The following is a 20,453-nucleotide window of genomic DNA, read 5'->3' as shown; positions in this document are numbered from 1 at the left end:
TAAAATTAAAGAATTCAAATCAGAGAAGGTGGACTACTAGAATGATTCCAAACCCCCGATGGTAAGTTTTTCATTTAACAGTACCTGGCTCCAGGGATGGTGCTTCAATTTCCTGCAACAAAAAATGCAAGTAAGACTGTGCAGGATGGAGAAACCTACCGCTGATTAACACTAGAACCTAGGATAACTTAGTTCTTAAAAAGCAGACTAGGTAACTCACAATGCAGCGGGCGGAGAAGCGGTTCATTCACGGCAAGCGCCTCCCAGCACTGCAGTCCACCTCGCTCACCTTGGCCTTGAACCCTACACTTACAGGGCCTGTTACCTGGCCTCCTTTTTTGCAGCGTTTCCAAGGGGCCTGAGTCCCACTTCCCTTAGAGCAAGCAGCACATTATATGGGGACTGAGAGATCAGATCACACGTCCCTCTAACTTGAGCTGGTTCAGCAAGAGCAGGTAGTGTTTTCCTCCTTCTGCTTTTAGTGTCTAAACAAGCACCTGACACTCCTCAGACAATCATTTGTTCACTTATCGGTCTAGAGTTCATTCCTGAAATCTCAAAGCCTGATGGAATCGGGATGAGGGGGTCTGACCCCTGCTCTTGGTTTGCATGGAGTTGTCCCTGCCACCTGGTCACTCAGTGCTATCCAGGATCATTCACTAACCACCCCCCGCCCCGATCTCCTCTTCCAACCAGTGCCCTCGCCACGAAGCTTCTAATCCCTAAGCAACACTCAAGCTCTCCCCAGTAAGCCCCATCAATTCAGGCTACAGAGATCCCTCGCTTTCAGTGGCATCTGATTTTACAACCTGTGCTCTGTGGCCTTCAACAATGGCTCCTGATGCCATCTCCCTCCGAGGCCCCTTGCCCTGGCAAGTCCTACACATGCCTTGGGATTCAGCTCAGGAACAATCTCCTCTAGAGAGGCTTCCCTCACGGCTGCTCTCTCACCCAAACTATAAATGATTCCCTATGCAAACGATGGAGGGGCAGTATTCCGGAATAAGAGTTAAAACCGATTAACACTATGTTCCAGGAACAAATTTAATCATTTTACCTTCACAAGAATTAACTCATTTCATCATCGGATAAACCCTAGGAGGTTGGTACTACGATTATCATCTTCTTTTTAAAAAACAGAGTAGGAAACTGTGGCACAGAGTGATGGAGTAACTTGCCCAAGTGCACACAGGAGGTAGGAAGCAGCACACGCGCCACACGGTATCTATCACATCCCTGTTAAATGGGTGAGAAGGATGCACTCCTGCCACTGGGAAATGACCTGGCATTCTGGGAAGCCCTAGGAACACTCTCAGTTTCACGTTTTTTATATCTTTTTTTTTTTTTTCCTTCTCCCATGGGACTTATCCCATGCTGCAAATTACAGTCTGAAGTCTGAAGCCAAGGGTCAGTCTAGGCAGAATGGTTCTCCAGAGAGAAACAATATTCACCTTTGTCTTCAGCTGGGGTTCTGTATTTCCCGTTTTACCCCGGGCATCTTTGGCACCCAAGCAAACAGCATGACCTGGCCCCTCCATTCTCCTTTCTGGGCCAGGAAAGGGTTGTGCCGCTTTGCTATCAGAGAGAGAAGCTAGCAACCCTACAAGTGAGCTGGGGTTCAGCATACTTTCTGGAGGTTTGCGCCCTCCGTGAGGCGGGGGTTCTGGCTCTCTAATGCTCTCCTTGCCCCTGCCTGACAGCAGCAAATGGAGACCTTGTTTCAGTAGTGATCCTAATTAAACGGCAGAGACTAGCAAATGCTGACTGTATTTGATTTCCTCACAAAACTTTGTATTGAAAGCCAGACAGCTACCCAGACAGATTTACTCCAACAGTTTACATCTAGGTAGGCCAGCAGGAAAACTACAAGGAAACCTAAGACCCACATTTATGCAAATCCTACCTCAACGTAAGTCCATATCTCATTTGTTTTCATGTAAGATCTAGTATTTACACAAATGGTGGTAAAACGGCCAGTGTACAGAAAATCTATACACTTTCTGTGAGAAAAACTCCCCAAAGGCAGGACCAGTCCCCGTGGAGCTGCCGTTGCCAGCCACAATGTCAGTGCCCTGCCCACCCAGCTCTCTCCTCCTCATCTGGGCTCCATGCAGCTTGGGGCAGGGGAGTCCCTGGACGTTTCACCTAACACCTTTCTGCGGGGGCCCCATCCAAATGGATCAGACAGGCTGCCTTTCCCTAGGAAATGAACAAGAACTTCTCAAGACAGGCCCTTCCATGAGCTACAGGGAAGCCACAGTAGTTGAAGGTAAGTAGAAGTTAAGGAGAGAAATCCCTTGCAAGAAGCACGTTCTATCTGTGGGAAAAAAGAAAGCAAACCTTACTCTAAAGATGTCGACTAAGTAAACAAACCCTGCAATGACGTTTTCTGTTGGGGTTGCCATACACACAAGGTCTGAAATTGTTTCCAGAAACTGTAGCCTCACCTTTGATTCTAAAATTACTGTGATGTACAACAATTTACCTGTAATATAGTGAAATCAGATGATGAAGTATCTAAATTGTTTATAGTGTCTTTGTCCTCTATCTGCAAGATAAATGGAGAACACAACTCGTTATATCAACAATAAGGTAACAGAATGTACACCTGAAAAACGAAAAATTGTTGTTAAATGTCAGCTCCGACTCATGGCAACCTTATGAATAGCAGAGCGACACGTTGCTTGGTCCTGCACCGTCTTTGTGATTGTTGGTACGTTTGAGTCCGTAGTTGTGTCTGTGGTGTCAATCCATCTCATGGAGGGTTCCCCCGCTTTTGCTGACCTCTACCAACCATGATATCCTTTCATATTTCTTACTATATACTAAACACTGTTCTAAGCGAGGGGTCAGCAAAGTTTTTCTGTAAAGGGCCTGAGAGTAAATATTTTAAGCTCTGTGTTTTAGGCCAATGGTTTCTGTCAATGCTGCCATTGTAGTGGGAAAACAGCCAGACAATCAAAACAAATGAGGTGTGGCTGTGTTCCAATCAAACCTTATTTACAAAAATAGATGGCTGGTCAGACCACTATTTGATGACTCTTGCTCTAAGCTTATGATAAATACCACTGAATCCTCCCAAAACATTAGTTTTGCAGATGAGGCCCAGAGAGGTTACATAACTTGCCCAAGGTCACGCAGCAAGTAAGCAGCAGACCTCCAGAGTCTATGCTCTTCATTCCTAAACTATACCACTTCTCATTAAATCACAGCTATTGAACCACTATTCACAAACATTTAGGATATATCCGTACTTTTGTTACAGAATTTATCACCTTCTAAAGGAGGGGGAAAAAAAAACAGCTCTAAAAAAACTTAGCCAGTTAGGAAGGGTGTTTTTCCTGCTATGGATCAAATCAAAACAACTTACAGTCATCTCTCAAATCCACCATTCAAAGAAGACAATTTTCCAACTCCAAGGATACTCAGATCAGTTCCAAAAGATGAAATACAAAAACATTCTGAGAAATGGCAGCACAGGATCAGCAGGCCAAGAGCAGACTCGTTTCCCACAGCCTGCCACTGGGAGATGCTCAAGGTTGAGGCACCCTCCATATAAAGGACTCCTACAAACACCCTCGTCGCTTCTAATTTTCACTGCCTTTTCTCTTTACCTGCCAAATGTTATATTAATCGTCATGTGAGCAGAATGGAAAATTAATAGCATCAAGATAGGGGGGTGTGTGAGCTAAATATATGGGGAAACCAGTACCTACACCTCTTGCCATTGTAAAAAGGATTGAAGGACATAATGCCCAGTGCCTGGCAGACAGAGTTCAATAAATAATACCTATCAATTTTATAACACATGGGATTTGTTTGTAACACGAAAAAACCTAAGGCTTTAAGAACACTACCAAGGCTCAGTATTAAAGACTGACTGTTAGGAGGCTTCAAATAGATTTTTAATAGGAAAACACCAACTTTCAACTCCTTTCCATTTCAGTATTTTCACATCATCCAAGCCATAACATCACAAACCAACTTCCTATGTGTGAAACAAGGCTGTCCTCAAAATGTTTAATGCTGCACCAAGCAGACCTACAGCGTACCCTCCCAGACGTCAGAGATGCCACCTTCCACCAGAGCCAAGTGCTGTGTTGTCTCAACTGCCTGAATTTTCCATGTAAACAGGTTAACTATCATTCTGCTGAACTGGCAGGGAAAACAGAACTCCATGCCCCACGTCTCATCTACCACGGTAACTGTGGGGCTGACGCACTCAGGGCCCATTCTAGAGGCCCTGCTGTTACCTCAGCATGCTCGGGAAGCTGCTCAGGAAGCTCCTTCATCTCTCCCTCAACCAGCTCTCTACTGTCAGACAAGGACTCCGGGAGATTGTCAGCGTCATCGTCCTCGACACAATCTGCAACGCTCCCATTGTCTATTTCTGCTTCATCCAGCACACTGATATCCATCATGTCGATGTCCTGCAAGTTCTCCAGACTGGTTTCAACATCCTCCTGTGATAAAATAAAATACAACGATCATGTGACTGCTATTTGGTCCACCTCCCAATCGGATTTGCTGCCTCCATGAAGAGTCTGCACATACCTGTCCATCTCCGGAGTTTTCCTCCAGCCCGTTATCTTCCACACCCTCTTCTTCTGGTTTACGCCCTGAAAAGATAATCATTTACAGCATGAAATCAACGAGACATTTCCCAGAAACATTAAAACCTTATTTGTATAGGCTCTAAGCTGTTGTTTCTAAGCACTACATAAATAAAAGCACATTAAAAAAAAAAAAGCTGCTGTGGAGTTGACTCTGACCCCTGACAACCCCGTGTGTATAGAGAAGAACTGCGCTTCACTGAGTTCTCAATGGCTGATTTTTCAGACGTGGAGAGCCAGCCCTTTCTCTGGGTGGATTTAAACCTCCAACCTTTCAGCCAGCAGCCGAGCATGTTAACCAGCTGCCCCAGTCAGGGACTCCTAAAAAAACCTGTGGAACTTCCCAAGTTAGGAACACCTTCTTATACAACGAACGGGAAGGCCACGGTAGACAAGGCACCCCCCTACCACACCCTAAGAAGGAAAAGGGTCTGTTCTTGTCCAGTGACTGTGGAAATATGAGGAGCTGGAAAAGGAATTCTGGGTAAGGACAAGGGAGGCCAGACGGGTCTTCAGGCCTGCCCTCTGCTTGAGCGCTTTCATTGTGCGGAGAAGAGCAGGTGACGCCAACCTGCTACTTTTCAGTTAATGTGGAGCCAGTTTCCCCACAGAAACAATGACAAAAAAATACATAATCAAGAAGAAAATACATAACCTCCCATATATCCTATGTATATACATGTATTTTGCTTACAAAAATAGCACTGAACTGCTGTTCATAACCTTTTCACTAAAATATTGTGAACATCCTCCCATTTTTTTTAAATGAGCACTGAGCATTTTATTTATGAAGTTTTGTTTTTTTTTTTAAATCATGCTTTAGATGAAGATAGACAGAAGAAATTCGTTTCCCATTCGATAGTTTATACACAAATTGTTCCGTGACACTGTGATCCCTGCGATGTACCAGCACTCTCCCCATTACCACCCTGAGTTCCCTATTTCCATTTGTCCGGGTTTTCCTGTCCCTTCCTGCCTTCTTCTCATCTTTGCTTTTGGGCAGATTTTGCCCTTTTGGTCTCATATAGATGATTGTTCATCTAAGGAGCACTTTCCTCACGGGTGTTATTATTTACTTTACTATTATCTGGGGTTCAGTTCCAAGTTAGAAGGGTATCTAAGAGCCATAGTCTTGGGGGTTCTTCCAGTCTCTCTCAGGCCAGTAAATCTAGTGTTTCTTTTATGAATTTGAATGTTGTTCTACCTTTTCTCCCCTATTCTCTAATAGCATTATACAGAGATACTATCATCGGTTTAGCACCTATGGCAGGAAATTTAAGAAAAGGCTTAAGGATAAATACCCAAGTAATTCTGCTTTGCTGCTCGTAGATAAATTATCATCTTAGGACACCTTGTAGACATGGCAGTCCCAGGACAAGGACTAGGCACGTTTTTAAGGCTTAAAAAGAAAAAACAAAACCCCACATGTTTATCAAAATACCCGAGAGGAAGGCTGTTCCAACTTATCCGGTTCCATCGGTAATGAATTACCGTGCTGATCTTCATGAAGACTGGCTGTTTTTATCTATGCCAATGTGCCAGGCAAAAAAGGGAACCTTGTTTTCATTCAAATTTGACTACAGCTAGCTGGAAATTTTTGTACTTTTGTCAATTTCTCATTCATATCCTTTCTGTATTTATAAACATTGTTTCACTGTCTCCCGTTTTAAAGAGCTCTTTACATATCTGTCACATATACAGTGCCTAACTTTCTCCCGGTTTTCTGTTAATCTTTAAATTTTGTTTATGGCTTTTGGGTAAATTTAACTTTCATGTAGCGAAAATCATTAATCAGTTTCTACATATTTAGAAGCCCTTCTCCACACTAAGACTACAAAAATATTCACTTGCTATTTTATCCTAGCTCTTTTTTGGGTTTCGTTTTTAGCATTTAATAACTCTTTCATTCACTTTTGTGTTAAGACCATTTTCCAAATCGTAGTCCCATTTGGAAACTCATTTCCCAGCACCATTCACAAAATAATCTGTCTTTTCTCACTAATTTGAAATGTTGGCCTTACTCAATGTTATATTCCAATCTACACCTAGGACGATTTAATGTTTCTATTCTCTTCCACTGGTCTGCTGTTCGTTTTAATTATGTGACCTTATTACATAATTAGGCACATTCCCAGCCAATGTACCTCATTCGCAGCCACCACTAAACCATCAGTAGAGGCTTGTGTTGCTGTATAATGCTGAACAGGTTTCAGCAGAGCTTCTAGACTAAGAAGGACTAGGAAGAAAGGCCAGGCAATCTCCTTTCAAAAAAACAGCCAAACGAAAACCTTATGGACCACAACGGTCCGATCTACAACCAATCATGGGGGATGGTGCAGGACCAGGCAGCGTTTTTATTCTGTTGTTCTTGGGGTTGCCAGGAAGGGGCCAACTTGATGGCGGCTAACAACGAGAAAACATTTTTTCTAAATACAAAGTACTGAGATAAACTAGAAGAAAAGGGAGCTAAAGTGAATTGGAAGGAACGGCTTAACTTCAGGTGTTTCTTCAAGGTTAGTGATCTAAAGTTGAGGAAAAAAATTATGAAAAACTGTAAGAGGCTGGATACTTAAGAGACCTGCATTCCACTTTTTACACTATACATTTTCCCTAACACCCTTATCCCTGTCTCTTAAATCTTCTTAGTAATACTATTTTTTATTTTCAAGTTAAAAATATTTACCATCTGTTACGGACCCAACAGTTCAAGCACAGGCATGTGAGCACTTTCACCCAAACAGGAGTACTTATGTGATAATCTGCTAATTTACTACACTTACCTTTAAGTTTTATACAGATAATAAGTACAAAATTTTAAATGCAAATGATACTAGAGATAGCAGAACTGAAGCAAATTGGAAATCATTAGGTATGGCAAAAATGAAATTCTGGCCTTAAGATCAGGTTCGCCAAAATCAAACTGATAGACAATTTTCACTCTGAAGAATGAAATCACATGCATAAATTACATGTGGAAGCCCATGCCTCAAAAAGCAAGTTATAACATAGTAAAGCTGTGAGTATTAGCCAGAGACACAGCTTCCTAGAGCTCCTCTGCAAGAAGACGGAGCTCTGCCTGAGGGACTTTGCAAGGAAGGTTGAGCAATCCCCTTTAAGCCAGCCACTAGACAGAAACAGCACCACAGAAACTCACTTTCTACCAGGCCTTTTTCTCAGTGTGAGTATCAATTTTTCAAGGTTACTAAGTACTGCTGCAAGTAAGAGAAGGGAAACAGAAATTAACTTGCCTATGTTTAATAATTAATCCACTTCCAGCAATTAACATAATCTTGTAACTGTATAAAATATTTAACACTTGGGGCAAAAAAAAAAAAAAAAAAAAAGACAAAAACCCCAAATCTAATCATTTATATCATAATTGAGGCTTGTTTTTTATTTTCTGTAAACCTCTTTCAGGGATAAGGATTTCCTTATGTTGCGTAAGTGTGTGTTACCTGATTTTTCCATATTCTAATTTCCTTCGTGTTTTCAGGAGTATCTTATTTAAACACAGAAGGCCGTGTAATGCTAGATTCAATACTTCATGTGCTAGCTGTTGGTGGACTGGCTGGGAACTTGACTCCCATTTTCTATCATTTCTATGGGAGGACGTGCTCTGAGCTTCAAAACATGTTCAGAGATCTTTGTAAATACCAGCAACTTTCCACAGAATAATTACATATTTAATAAAGCTGATATAATTCTAGAACATGTATGTTGGTTTTTGTACAAATCTCTTCCAGCTATGAGGCAAAAATCTAAGTAGGTTACCATAAACTGGCTGCTCTTTTTACTTTATTTCTCCCCTTGATGAGAAAAGCAGCAGGTTTTCACCTGGCAGAACCAGGGCTCACCATTTTCTTCTACAACCAACTTTTCTCCTACGCTAGAAGCACTTAACCATGTGCACCACCCAGGGACTCCTCTAATTTAAGAACGTTACATATACTTAAATGTTCGTTTTACTTAAGTCTTTGATTTGCAGAAACTACAACTGCCACCTCAAAAATCCAAGATAACCAACCGATAACCTATTGTAATTTCACATTTCTACGTGTCTTTGGCTCACTTCTGACTGCTTTGATGGTATTTAACATCACACCCACCCCAATGGACTTCACACACCCGGCACTGGTCTAGGAAGACGTCCCTGGAGCAAAGAGCACATCAGAGCAGAGAGCACATCAGAGTGCCCAGATATTGGTTTCTAACACCACTCTCCAAAAAAAAGGAACCAAGGTTCCTTGAAGAAATGACCGATTGCTGGGATGGGGCAGGAAAGTACAAGATGAGCCTGGAACACTCTCTCGGGCCAGAAAGCCAAGATACACTCCAAGAATGAGGTGGACATGTCAAAAGACACAGGAACCAGCCTGAAGGGGATCCCACTAGGACAAATTTGAGTGTCAAAATAAAAAATGACAGTATAGGCTTATAACCTATCGTATAAAATAAGGATCCTTGAATTCACACTGATGTAAATAAATGGGGAAGAAAGGCAAGCTATCCCTTACAGTAGAACACAACTAGTAAATGTAGAAGGAATAATAAAATTACAAAATCACTATTTGGATGGAATAGTTCTAATCTGTCTTATAGGGCTGCTATGAGTCAAGAATCAATGGCAAACACCACCACCACCTTGATGGGAGCGGATCACCCCTTTATGGGAGTTTTTCTCCTGAAGAGTGGCTGGTGGGTTCGAAACCCCGACCTTTAGGTTAGCACAGCAGCCAAAAGCTTAAGCACTGCACCATCAGGGCTCCCTATACAATTTTAAGTTACAATTTAATTACTTAATTATTTAAGAAAATCCTCATTAGATAACCATCATAACAACTGATTCAAACGTGAATCAGTGGATGCTGAAATGTGGAAAATCAACAAGCTATTTACATATCTCAAAGTATTTTCCCCAGAGATACAATTATGAAGGGTAAATAGTAACTTTCCAATGGAGAACCCTGGCCAATATCACTTTAATAAATGGTCAGTTCACATCTCTGGTAATGGTTGAAATTGATAGCTTGTGTCTCCTGATGTGATACACTGAGAAGAACTTAACACTTTGGGTGGTACTTGTAACGAAGTGTATAATAGAAATCTAATCATGGGGGAAAAAAAACAAACACACAAACCCAAAACCAACAATAATGAAACAAAAAAAAACCCTGTTTCCTTCCAGTTGATTCCAACTCATGGCAACCCCACGTGTTACAGATGAGAACTGCTCCACAGTGTTTTCTGGTTGTAACTTTTATAGAAGCAGATAGTCAGGTTATCCTTCCGTGGTGCCACCAGGTGGATGTGAACCACCAACCTTTAGGTTAGCAGTTGTGTGCAAAGTGTTTACACCACCCAAAGACCTTAACAACACCACGCAAAAAAATGCATTCGAAAACAAATTAAAAACAGGCTATAAAATAAGTAGTCTCTACCATTCAAAAATGGTAATGTCACGAATACAAAGGAAGTCTTAGGAACTGTCCAGGTTAGACAGACAAGGCAGCTGAATGCAATGCAGTCCTGGATGGCTTTTTCTTTGGCTATAAAGAAGATCACTGGAACAAACGACTAAATCTCAATGGGCTTATAATTACATAACAGTATTATATCAATATTAAGTTATTTTGATAACTTCTGATTATGTAATATCCCTGATTTTAGGATATACTACAGTGTGTCTAGCAAATGGGCACACATCTGCAACTTATTCTCATATAGTTTGGGGCAAGGTATACGTGTGTATATGCATAAGTGGGGAGAGAAATATACAGAACAAGAAGGCGGGGAAGGAAAATCTAAATGAAGGATATATGGGAATTCTTTTATTATTCTTGCAACTTTTTTGTAAGTCTGAAATTATGTCAGAACAAACGAAAACTCAAAACAACCCAGCAAGGTGGAGTTAGGTAACACCTTAAAGAGCAAATATGTGACTCCGCTTTTTCAGTTATAAAATATTCTCAAACACCAAAGAACATTCTTCTAATCTGGACTTTCTGGTAATGCCAATACAAAGAAATTTACTTTGCTGAAAATTGTAAGAAAAGGTTCTGCTAAGCAAATTACTGGTGCAAAACTATTTTGGAAGAAAGCTGAAATTATTTGTTCTTTAACCCTTTTGTGGACCATAGGATATACATGCCCATGTTACATTTTTGACCCCAGGAGGTTTACTGCCAGGCAACTGAGCCACTTTAGTATGTCTGGCATTGTGGCAGATACTGGTGCAACTGCCTAAAAAACAAGGAAGTTGGTCTGCACCACATTTGAATGTTTAGAACCATTCCTATGAGGGGATGCTTTCTGGAGGAGTGATTGTATGCAACTTCCATTTTGGCTTCTGTACGGTGAGATGAGGCTTTCAAATATGCTTACTATTTGCTTTGTGTTACTGGGAAGTTACCAGCATTCAGAAATATTCAAGCAGATGAGTTATTTTTGGGGTGACAACAGTATGTGATGCACTTCCTGGGCCATGGGACCAGAATGTCCCACGTGTGAGATGTGCTCTCACGGAACATGGTACCAATTTAAAAAAAGAAAAAGAAAACCCCATCGCTATTGAGTCGAATCCGACTTATAGCAAGCCTATCCGACAGAGCAGAACTGCCCCAGTTTCCAAGGAGTGCCTTGCGGATGTGAACTGGTCAGCAGCTGTAGCTTTTATCCCCTGGGCCGCCTGGGTACTGATACGGCCCACTCTAAATCAAACCGGTAACAAAGATGTGCAGCGAGCACAATGTCCAGTTAGTATTTCCTGTTTTTTTTTTTTTTTTTTTTTTCGGAAAATCGAGTAAGATACTTTATGGCTCACGTGTAACTAGGCAGTGTGATGCACCATGGGACGGGTATGTCCCACATGTGTGGTATGCTACACGGAACATGAGACTGACATGCCCCACTGGCAATTGGCACTCCATTTTTTCAAGTAATAAGAAACTACCAACCATGGTTCAACATCCATTCCATTAGTGAAAAATCACAGCATCATGAAAAAATTAAAAAAAAAAAAAAAACCTACAAAAGGGTTAAAAAAGATAAAAATATCATTAGTTAAAATATTAATAAAATCTAATGATAAAGCACTCGAAAATCATTCATTAGAGTTTATAGGCTTGTTCCGTTAAATATCAAAACTTACTTTAAGTTTCAGAAAGTAACTTACTACACTGAGCAAAAGCCAGACAGAAGTTTGTACTGCATAGTCCATTTTATAGGAAGTTGTAGAAAAGGCAAAACCAATCTACGGTGATCACAACACTGGTTGGAGGGTAACTGGGAATGGGCACAAGGGATCTTTTTGGGGTGACAGAAATATTCTATATTTTGGATACTACCTACCTAGTACCAAATCCAAAAACAAATTCCAAATGAATTAAAAATCTAAGTGTAAAAACATAACCACAAACATTACGTCATAACATAGGATTTTTAAAACAAATTTAAAGCAAAAGTTGGCCTCTTTAAATACAATATAAAATACAGAAGCCACACAGAATAGGTAGACAGCTCTGCCTACATAAAAAATTAAAACCTGAACACCAAAACACCACAAACAAGTAAAGTCAGGTGACAGACTGGGAAAAAAATACCAGCAACATTTTATATAAAACCCTTGTAACTCAGTGTGACAAACAACCCAGGAGAAAAACGGGCAAAGGGCATTAAAAGGCAATTCAGAAAACATAAATGGCCAATTATGAGAAGTCGGTTAATCTGTGAGGAAACGCAAACAAAACTTTTACCTGTGGAAAAATGTAGATTACTATAACGGAAATTTTCTTCTATACAATAGGCAACATTTAGAAAGAGAACATTCTCTGTTAAATGAGAATTTCAAGAAATAGGCACCCTTACCTCTACTGATAGGAGTATTAACCAGTTGTATTAACCAATACTAACAGCCTGTTGGAGAGCAATTTGTCTGTAGCTATATGAAAATAAATTGCACAACCAACCTGACTCTGGATTTCTAGTACTGTATAGAAAAATGTATTTCTACATCTGGTTATTGGCACCATTGAAAGTTGGAAGTGCTGAGTGAAAACTGGCAACCACCTCACCAGGTGACTGAGGAACGTAGTTGTGGTACATTCACAAGGAGAATTACTATTAAGCTGTCAAATCAGAATGAGGTCTATTTGCTTTAGCTGTAGCACCATGAAAAGATATCCTTGACGTGTTGATTGAAAAATGAAAATTACGGAACATTATCTGTAGTTGTTGCTGTTAGGTACCATCAGGCAATTTCGACTTAAGAGAACCCAAGTGACAAAGTAGAACTGCCCCACAGGGACTTCTAGAGTAGAACCTTATTTTCTTTAAAAGGACAAAAAACCACTTTATGTATCTTTACACACCAGGTAGTTGTTTGTAAGTGTTTATTTCAAATGACTGCATTCCCACAAAAAAGTCTGCAACAGTACAGCCAAACTTTTAATGGTGGGTTGCCCCCTGACAGAGAAAAAAACAGCTATTCTTTTTACTCAATGAGTGTATTTTTAAAAGAGCTTTTATGTAAATGTTTATTAAAAGACAAAAAAGGGGGGGGACCAAAAAGGAGATGTACAGGCTGTCTTCCCCTCACTGCGATAGTCTTTAACTGGTTTTGTGTGTTGATTTTCCAGCACTCTTTGCATTGGCACACACATTTACTTGGCAAAGCCAAAAATGCATCATGTACCGCAGACTACAGAAGTGATTTCATTTCAAAGTGAAGTCATTGACTGCTGTTATCCCAGGGCTTACATCAAACTGTCTGGCTGACACTGGTGCCTGCCTCTGAGACATCTCAAACCCAATTCTTCACTGCTGACCAGGTGCAGAGTAACATAAAGATTTCATTTTGTTTTGGTGCCTGAGCAATAAGACCTTAAATTACAAGAGAACTTTCAGGACAGTCCAAAGACCCAATTTTAGCTTGTTCCTTCTTCAAACAGTAGTTGAATGTTACACTGAGTTAAAGTACTCAGTCAGTACTGAGGGAGAAGAGAACGATAAGGAAGATATGGCCCTTGTACTCTACAATTTGTCTATGACAAGGCAGGATGACATAAGTCTAAAATCAAGGGATAAGGATCTAGGCTATGGGAGTGTGGGGGACCTACGGAGGAAGAAATTATTACTGTGGGATCGGAAGTAGTCTCTTGATGAACTAGGCCCTGGAAACAGACAGGTGGGGAAGAGGAGTGGGCAAAGCACCTAAGCTCAGGCACAGAGGGCCAAGAGAGTGAACCCTGTGTTCGGGGCTTGACTAAAGCCCAAGGTGTATTAGAGGGAGGAGGCGGGACAGGAAACAGGAAAGGGAGAGACAGGGAGGGTCATTAAGGCCATGTGGAATGTGCTTTTATTCTGTAGGCAGTTTTTGAAACAAATGTCTGTAAAACTAACATTTCTGTTTTGGCCAGGTGATATTTAAAAGGGAAGTTTTCTCTACGAGTCAGAGCAAGTGAAAATTCAACCTTAAATACTCTGTATTTAAAGAACTTGAAGGTTCTGGGTAAGTACACACAGTTGCCAACCGTACACAGGAAAACGAATAGAAGCCTGAATCTTCCTCCCATTCCCTTTGCCAGGTACCATGGTAACACCATGCAATGCTGGGATCTCGAGAGAACATATGAAGCCACAGGACTCCCCACGTGCCCAAGTAAACCTAGCTCTCAACATCAGGAATGTTTATAAAACCCTTGATACCTTTGCTGGATCTCTTTGATGTTTTCTTGTTTCCTTCGGAGGTAATCTCAATTTCATCAGGATTACCCCCTTCATCTTCAATTGCCTAAAGGGAGAATAAAAAAAAAGTTGACCAAAAAAGCCAGTACACGACCGACTTCCAGAACAAACCTTCAGGTGAGAAGAGGACTTAAAGACCTGATGAGGTGGAAATGCCCCTCTCGCCCAAGAGCTATCCCACCATCTCTTACTCTATGTCAGAGCAAGGGCTGCGGAGCAGACTACGTTGTGAGCTGTGTGGTCTTGGGCAAGTTTATTCAATTGCCCTAAGTTTCCTTTTCTTCCGAAACCTGGAGCTAATAATAGTACGTACCCTGGAAAGCTGTTGCAAGGGCTCTATAATCCGCGTAAAGCAAGCGCTCGACAAACGTCAGGCTTCTTTTAAGTATTATCACCACCACAATCTGTTCCATTCCATTCTTGGGCCCAAGGGAACTACATTAACTCAAACAGAAAGGCACACTTTGTGATTTCCTGACTTTACCCAACAGTGTGCTGTTTAACCTCCCTCATGCCATGCCTGCATTCGGTACTGTCTGGATAGAGCGCTAACACTACTGGCCTCCCGGAGTTTCTAACGTGTGTCAGGCATAGTGCCAGACTCGACACACGCCACCTCATCCAATCACAATTGCATCTGTGACTGACCCCTAAGATCCTACTCTCAACAACTAGGTGACCCTGCCTCATGTGATACTGAATTAGATCTCTGAGCAAACCTGACTCCCACGCCAAGAGCTCCAGTCCTTCACTCGAATGGCCCCCATATTCAGCAGTGTCTGACACCTAGTAGGCACTCAGCATACCAGTGATGAACAATCCCAATGATGGCATCCCTAGAAAGCCGGCTTCGAGTTTAGATTTTACTGATATCTCTTTCTCTTTTTACTATGATACCTTGTGAACACAAGTTTACCTTAAACCCACTTTAAATCCTGTGTTTTATTTAGAGGGAGTTTTAAAAGCAAAAGCTCTGCAGCTAAGCAAAAGGCCAGCAGTTCGAACCCACCAGCTGTTCCGTGGGAGAAAAGATCTGGCAGTCCGCTACCACAGATATTTACAGCCTGGGAAACCCTATGGGACAGTTCTACTCTGTCCTCCAGGATTGCTATGAGTTGAAATATACAATGGTAACGGGTTTGGTTTTTTTCTTTTGCAGGGGAGGTCAGAAGTCTTAAAGATTATCACGGAGTTTCCCGGAACACGGTTTAGGGGCTCCACAGCTAGTCTCGTAGCAGACGCAAGGAAAGTCTCTGCTCTCACGGGAACCAGAAGTAGGAGCTCTGCTCTAGGGTCAGAAAAGCAAACCAGAAAGTCCCTCACCCTCTTCCTCAGGAAAGTCAGTTACGCAACACCCTGAGCCAGCAGCAAAAGGAGCAGAAGGGAAGAACTGCCCCAGGTGGGAGGGGTCCTATTCCGGCCCTCAGTGTGTCTCTCCTGGGTGCAGTGTTTACAAGGTTAGCCCGAGGGAGACTGTGTGCTGAGTCATTCTTATAAAATCGTCAATGTTTTTAGTTGCTATTGAGTCAATCCCGACTAGTACTGACCTCCCCCACTCCACCAAAAAAAAAAAAACAACCTGCTTCGCGGAATCAATTCCGACTCACAGGGACTCTTTAGGATGGAGCAGAACTCATGAGTAGACCTTTGCAAAATTAGTGTTCCCTCCATCTCCTGTTCCTTTGCCCTTCTTAGAGAAACAAGAGAGATATTAACTGGATGACAAAAGCAGGAGAGAAAACCGGCGGTATCCTTTTTGGCCGGGAGAGCAGACGGGAGTATAGGCTGATGGTATTTGAGAGAGGAGGAGGGATAATCTGTCCCCTCAGAGATGATACTGATGGGGGATTCCTGGAGCGACAGCCAGTCTCTCAGCCAGCAAACTGACAAGAATATTCAATACCATCATACCAGCTTTGTAGAGTATATACAGGCTCACGTGCTGCCTGGGAAGGACAGGGTAAAAACCCTCAATTAGGCTTTGCTGACGGGAGCCCCGCTATCGGTAAGAAAAATAGACCATGTCTTCCCACCCTCTTGGTCACATCTCGGTCAGAGAACTTCCTTGCCCTGCCTAAAAGGAGACAGTATTCATAGTAAAAAGAACAGAGGCTTCCGTTAGAAAAGCCCAAATAACCCTGGGCAAGTCAAATAACCCCTCCTGAGCTTCATTTTATAGAGATGCTATGAGTCGGAATCAACTCGAAGGCACTGGGTTTGGTTTTTCATTTGGTGAGCTTCATCTTCCTCATCAGGGAAACGGGAAATAATCCCTACTTCCTCTTAATACCAATATATAATGAAATCCTGATTCTCGGTTGTTTGGGAGACAGAAGGGTGGAATGAGTCACCAGCCCCACCGTCTGCAGGACAGGGTTGGGGGGTAGGTGGCAAGGCTGAGACATTACCCTGGAGACATACCAAGGCCTGGGCAAGCAAAGAAGGAAGTCAAAAAGAATGAGGAAAATGCAAGGAGAGTAGGAGGGCACTGTTGTTAGGTGTTGTTGAGTCTATTCACACTCATGGTGACCCCACGCAAGAGAGTAAAACTGCCTCAGGGGGTTTTCTTGGCAGTATAGCTGGGTGGGTTTGAACCTCCAACTTTCGGGTTAGTGGCCAAACGCTTAACCGTTGCACCACCAGGCTCCTTAAAAGCGCACTAACTTACTTAATTGTGCTTTTCACATCGATCCCTCAGAATAAAATTCTCAAGACGGGGTTGTTGCTAGGTGCCGTCGAGTCAGTTCTGACTCCTAGGAACTCCGTGCACAACAGAATGAAACACCACTCAGTACTGCGCCAGGTTAGAGCCCCTGTTTTGCAGGTAACAAAATGGTGGCAAAAGAGTGAACTACGATAAACCCGCTACCATCGAGCTGATTGCGACTTATAGCGACTCTGCAGGACACAGGAGAACTGCCCCACACAAGGAGCGCCTGGTGGATCTGAACTGCCAACCTTTTGGTTATGAGCTATGATAACCCGGTTATGAGCTATGATAAAATAGCGATGACTTATTTAGATGGGCCAGGCAATATGCCCAGCCCATTTGATGCTCTTCAATTTAATCCTAAAACGAAAGCACCATTATTCTCTTCTTTGCACAGAAAAAGCAAGTTCAGACGGGATTAAATGCCTTGCCTGCCCATGGTTAGGCCACTAAGGCCTGGCAGAACCCTGAGTCCCTACTCGTCTCTTGGTGAAGCTCCGCAGCTCTCCTTCACTCCTCTCTAAGCCTTACTGTACTATACATTTATTTGCTACTGTAAACACCAAAGAGGCCTCGTGGAGTGGTGGTTAAGAGCTTGGGCTGCTAACCAAAGAAGCCAGCAGTTTGAATCCACCAGCCATTCCTTGGAAACCCTTTGGGGCTGTTCTACTGTGTTGTACAGGGTCGCTATGAGTTGGAACCGACTCGACGGTAATGGGTTTGAGTAAATACTAAGAGCCTCGGTGGCACGCAGATTAAGCGAGATGTCCTAACTGAAAAGCTTAGTTAGAACCTACCCGGCTACTCTGTAGAAGAAAGGCCTGGCGATCTGCTCCCATAAAAAGTACACCCAAGAAAACCCTATAGGGGCAGTTCCACTTTGTAACACATGGGGTAGCTGTGAGTCGCAATCAACCCACGTCACCGAACAATAACTAAATACCATCATCCTCTCATTTCCTCCCGATTAGTGCTGGTAAATCGTTAAACGCTTTCCTCTTTGTTTATTTTGTAACTGACCCCCATACCCCGGGCTTTTGGGCCCTAACGGTCGAGGAGGATCTTCCCAGAGAAAAACGCGCTCAGGAGCCCAGCCGGCCTGGATTCAAACCCCTACGCCACCCTTTCCTGGCCGTGTGACCTTGGCCGAGTCCCTTAAGGTGAACATTTCAGGTTCCCAAGTCTAGTTACAGACGATAGGATGAGACAACGAGAGGAAAGCCCTCGACGTAGTGGCTGATGCAGAAAACACAAGCCCGTGGCCGATGTCACCCGTCACCACGAGCTGCGGACCGAGACCGTTTCCCCCGTCCGCGTTGCTTTTTTTTTTTTCCCCTCCTCTTTTCCCCGCCACAATGCAGCGCTGGGATTTGAACCCGGGCCCCGCTGGCCTCAGAAATCACGCTCTCGGCCTTTAAGCTCCCGCTGGGGCCTGGGGGCAGCCGAGAGCGGCGCGATGCGCGGGGACTCGCGCCAGGCCGGGCAGGCCGCAAACGGGGCCGGGGGCGGACCTGAGGGCGAGGAAACAACCGTCGCGGCCGCGGGGACCCTCAACCCTCTTTTCACCCCCACCCCCCAAAGATCTACCTTTTTCAGGCGCTCCATCAAAACGCTCTTGTTGCCGCTGGAGTCCAGATTCCGTTTCTTCAGCTCCGCCCGCAGGTCGATCACCCGCAGATCGCTGAGACGGCGCGTCCCGGTCTCCGACGAGGCGGAGCTCAGAGCAGCTGCGCCCACCGCACCCGAATCGCCTAGGCCTGACAGAGTCTCCGCCATTCCAGGGACCCTGGCTCCGCCGCCCACTTCACACAGAACCGGGCCGGTTGAATCTCGGCTTCTAGCACAAAATGGCGCCGCCTGAGAGGGAACCGCTCCAGCCGCCCCGGCGCGCCTCGCTTTTGCGCAGACGCACTCGGCGCGAGGACGACGCTTCGGGACGCATCTGCACATGCGCGGTAAAAGCCTTGGCGGGGGGTGCGCGCAGGCGCGTTGCGCCCCAGCAGCCTCCCGCCGGGGATGGCCGAGAAACTTGCGTGCTGCAGTTACGGCGCTTGCGCGTTGTGGCGGGGAGCGTGCGGTTGGTCGGCGCGCGAGCGCGCGGGAGGTTAAGAACGCTGGTTGGGGCGGCGCGCATGCGCGCCGGAAAGCGGGGCGGGAGGAAGCGAGTGCGTTTTCCTCTAAGGCGGCGCCATTTTGTGTTCAGAGCCTCTACAGCTGCCGGCGGTGTGGGAAGTAGGTGGCGGAGACGGGAAGCCCAGGATGGCGGAGACTCTAGCAGGGCCGGGCGACTCGGGCTCTGACACGGCCGCTGTCGACTCGAGCGCCTCAGAGACCGGGACGCGGCGGCTCAGCGATCTGCGTGTGATCGATCTGCGGGCGGAGTTGAAGAAACGGAACCTGGACACGGGCGGCAACAAGAGCGCCCTGATGGAGCGGCTCAAAAAGGTGATGCTTGGGGCCCCGGGGTGGCGTGGGGGGCCGAGGCACGCCCCCTTGCTGGCCTGGAGCCCGGGCCCGGGGCGTCCCTGCCCGTCCCCCTCGTAGGGACCCCGGCTCGAGCTGTCCGGGACCCGGGGACCCGATTTTGTGACCTTGGCCCGTCACCACCCCACGCTGTGCCCTGCTCCCTTCCCTCCTTCAACCCCTCGCCTCAAGTGCTCTGAAAGCCGGACTTTTTAGCCACCCGGGTGGCCTTTGGCCTCCTCCCGGGGCTCGGCTTTGAGTCTCAACTCTATGACCTTGGCTAAGTGCCTTGCTCTCTCTCCATGCGTCTCAGTTTCCTCCCCTGGAGCATGGGGTCGCCGACCTAACAGGGAGTGTGAAGAGTCTTTGAGATTTTACAGGAAAAGCGGGCTGGTCCCGTTCCTGCCTCAGGACCTTTGCACTTGCTGTGCCCTCAGCTTGGACTGTTCCTCCCCTTATCGTTTCTGGTCTGTGTGATATGTCACTTCCTTAACTGCCCTGTTGAAAGTGTTGCTCCATCTCTCCGTCTTCCACTTTATCATCCTGTGCAGTCTGTTAGCACAAACCAATATACGTGGGGATTCTCTCCACTATTAGAACAAGCTTCAGGGTAGAAACCTTGTCAGTTCCCGTTTGAGTGACCACTCTTATGCCAAGGACATGGAAGGCACTGAAATACCTCATGAGTGAAACCACCAACCTTCAACCTAACCTGGCAGTTTGCTCTTCCCCAGAGGTCAAAGATGGCCTGTTGAACACCACCCAGCCCTTCACCCATGCAGGATCAAGTTCAGCCTGTCCGTTACTTGTTTCAGCATTAACTTAAAGTTAGGAGGTTGGGCAGTGCCCATTCCAGACCTGGTCATCGACCCCATTGCTGGAGCTCCGGCTCACAGACCCCTGCGGTGTGCCTTTCCTTTGACTTT

The 20,453-nt window shown here is 44.5% G+C and overlaps 2 protein-coding genes across 9 annotated transcripts in view; one reads left to right on the top strand and one right to left on the bottom strand.

Annotated features, from left to right (window-relative positions):
- The window catches only part of LOC100677314 (scaffold attachment factor B1), a 34,321-nt gene extending 15,357 nt beyond the window's left edge, over positions 1-18,964 (bottom strand). For 2 of the 4 annotated variants that reach the window (XM_003421657.4, XM_064280342.1), the window contains exons 1-6: positions 18,652-18,964; positions 14,316-14,400; positions 4,555-4,619; positions 4,254-4,463; positions 2,486-2,548; positions 85-112 (exon numbers count right to left, since the gene is read on the bottom strand). In XM_003421657.4, coding sequence (XP_003421705.2) covers positions 85-112; positions 2,486-2,548; positions 4,254-4,463; positions 4,555-4,619; positions 14,316-14,400; positions 18,652-18,840 — 640 coding nt within the window. In that variant the 5' untranslated portion in view covers positions 18,841-18,964. Of the gene's footprint in view, positions 1-84; positions 113-220; positions 2,225-2,485; positions 2,549-4,253; positions 4,464-4,554; positions 4,620-14,315; positions 14,401-18,651 lie in introns of those variants that run through there. The other 2 variants (XM_064280343.1, XM_064280344.1) reach the window with 2 other exon arrangements.
- A 281-nt stretch (positions 18,965-19,245) lies between these two features.
- Positions 19,246-20,453, top strand: part of SAFB2 (scaffold attachment factor B2) — a 36,800-nt gene continuing 35,592 nt past the window's right edge. For 2 of the 5 annotated variants that reach the window (XM_064280348.1, XM_064280349.1), the window contains exon 1: positions 19,250-19,509. In XM_064280348.1, the coding sequence (XP_064136418.1) occupies positions 19,324-19,509 (186 nt within the window). In that variant the 5' untranslated portion in view covers positions 19,250-19,323. Of the gene's footprint in view, positions 19,510-20,453 lie in introns of all 5 variants that reach the window. The other 3 variants (XM_064280347.1, XM_003421658.4, XM_064280350.1) reach the window with 3 other exon arrangements.

Source organism: Loxodonta africana, chromosome 3 (genome assembly GCF_030014295.1).
Source record: "Loxodonta africana isolate mLoxAfr1 chromosome 3, mLoxAfr1.hap2, whole genome shotgun sequence".
NCBI classification, from domain to species: Eukaryota; Metazoa; Chordata; class Mammalia; order Proboscidea; family Elephantidae; genus Loxodonta; species Loxodonta africana.
The sequence above is the reverse complement of the archived record's forward strand: the minus strand, read 5'-3'. Positions and strand labels throughout refer to the sequence as shown.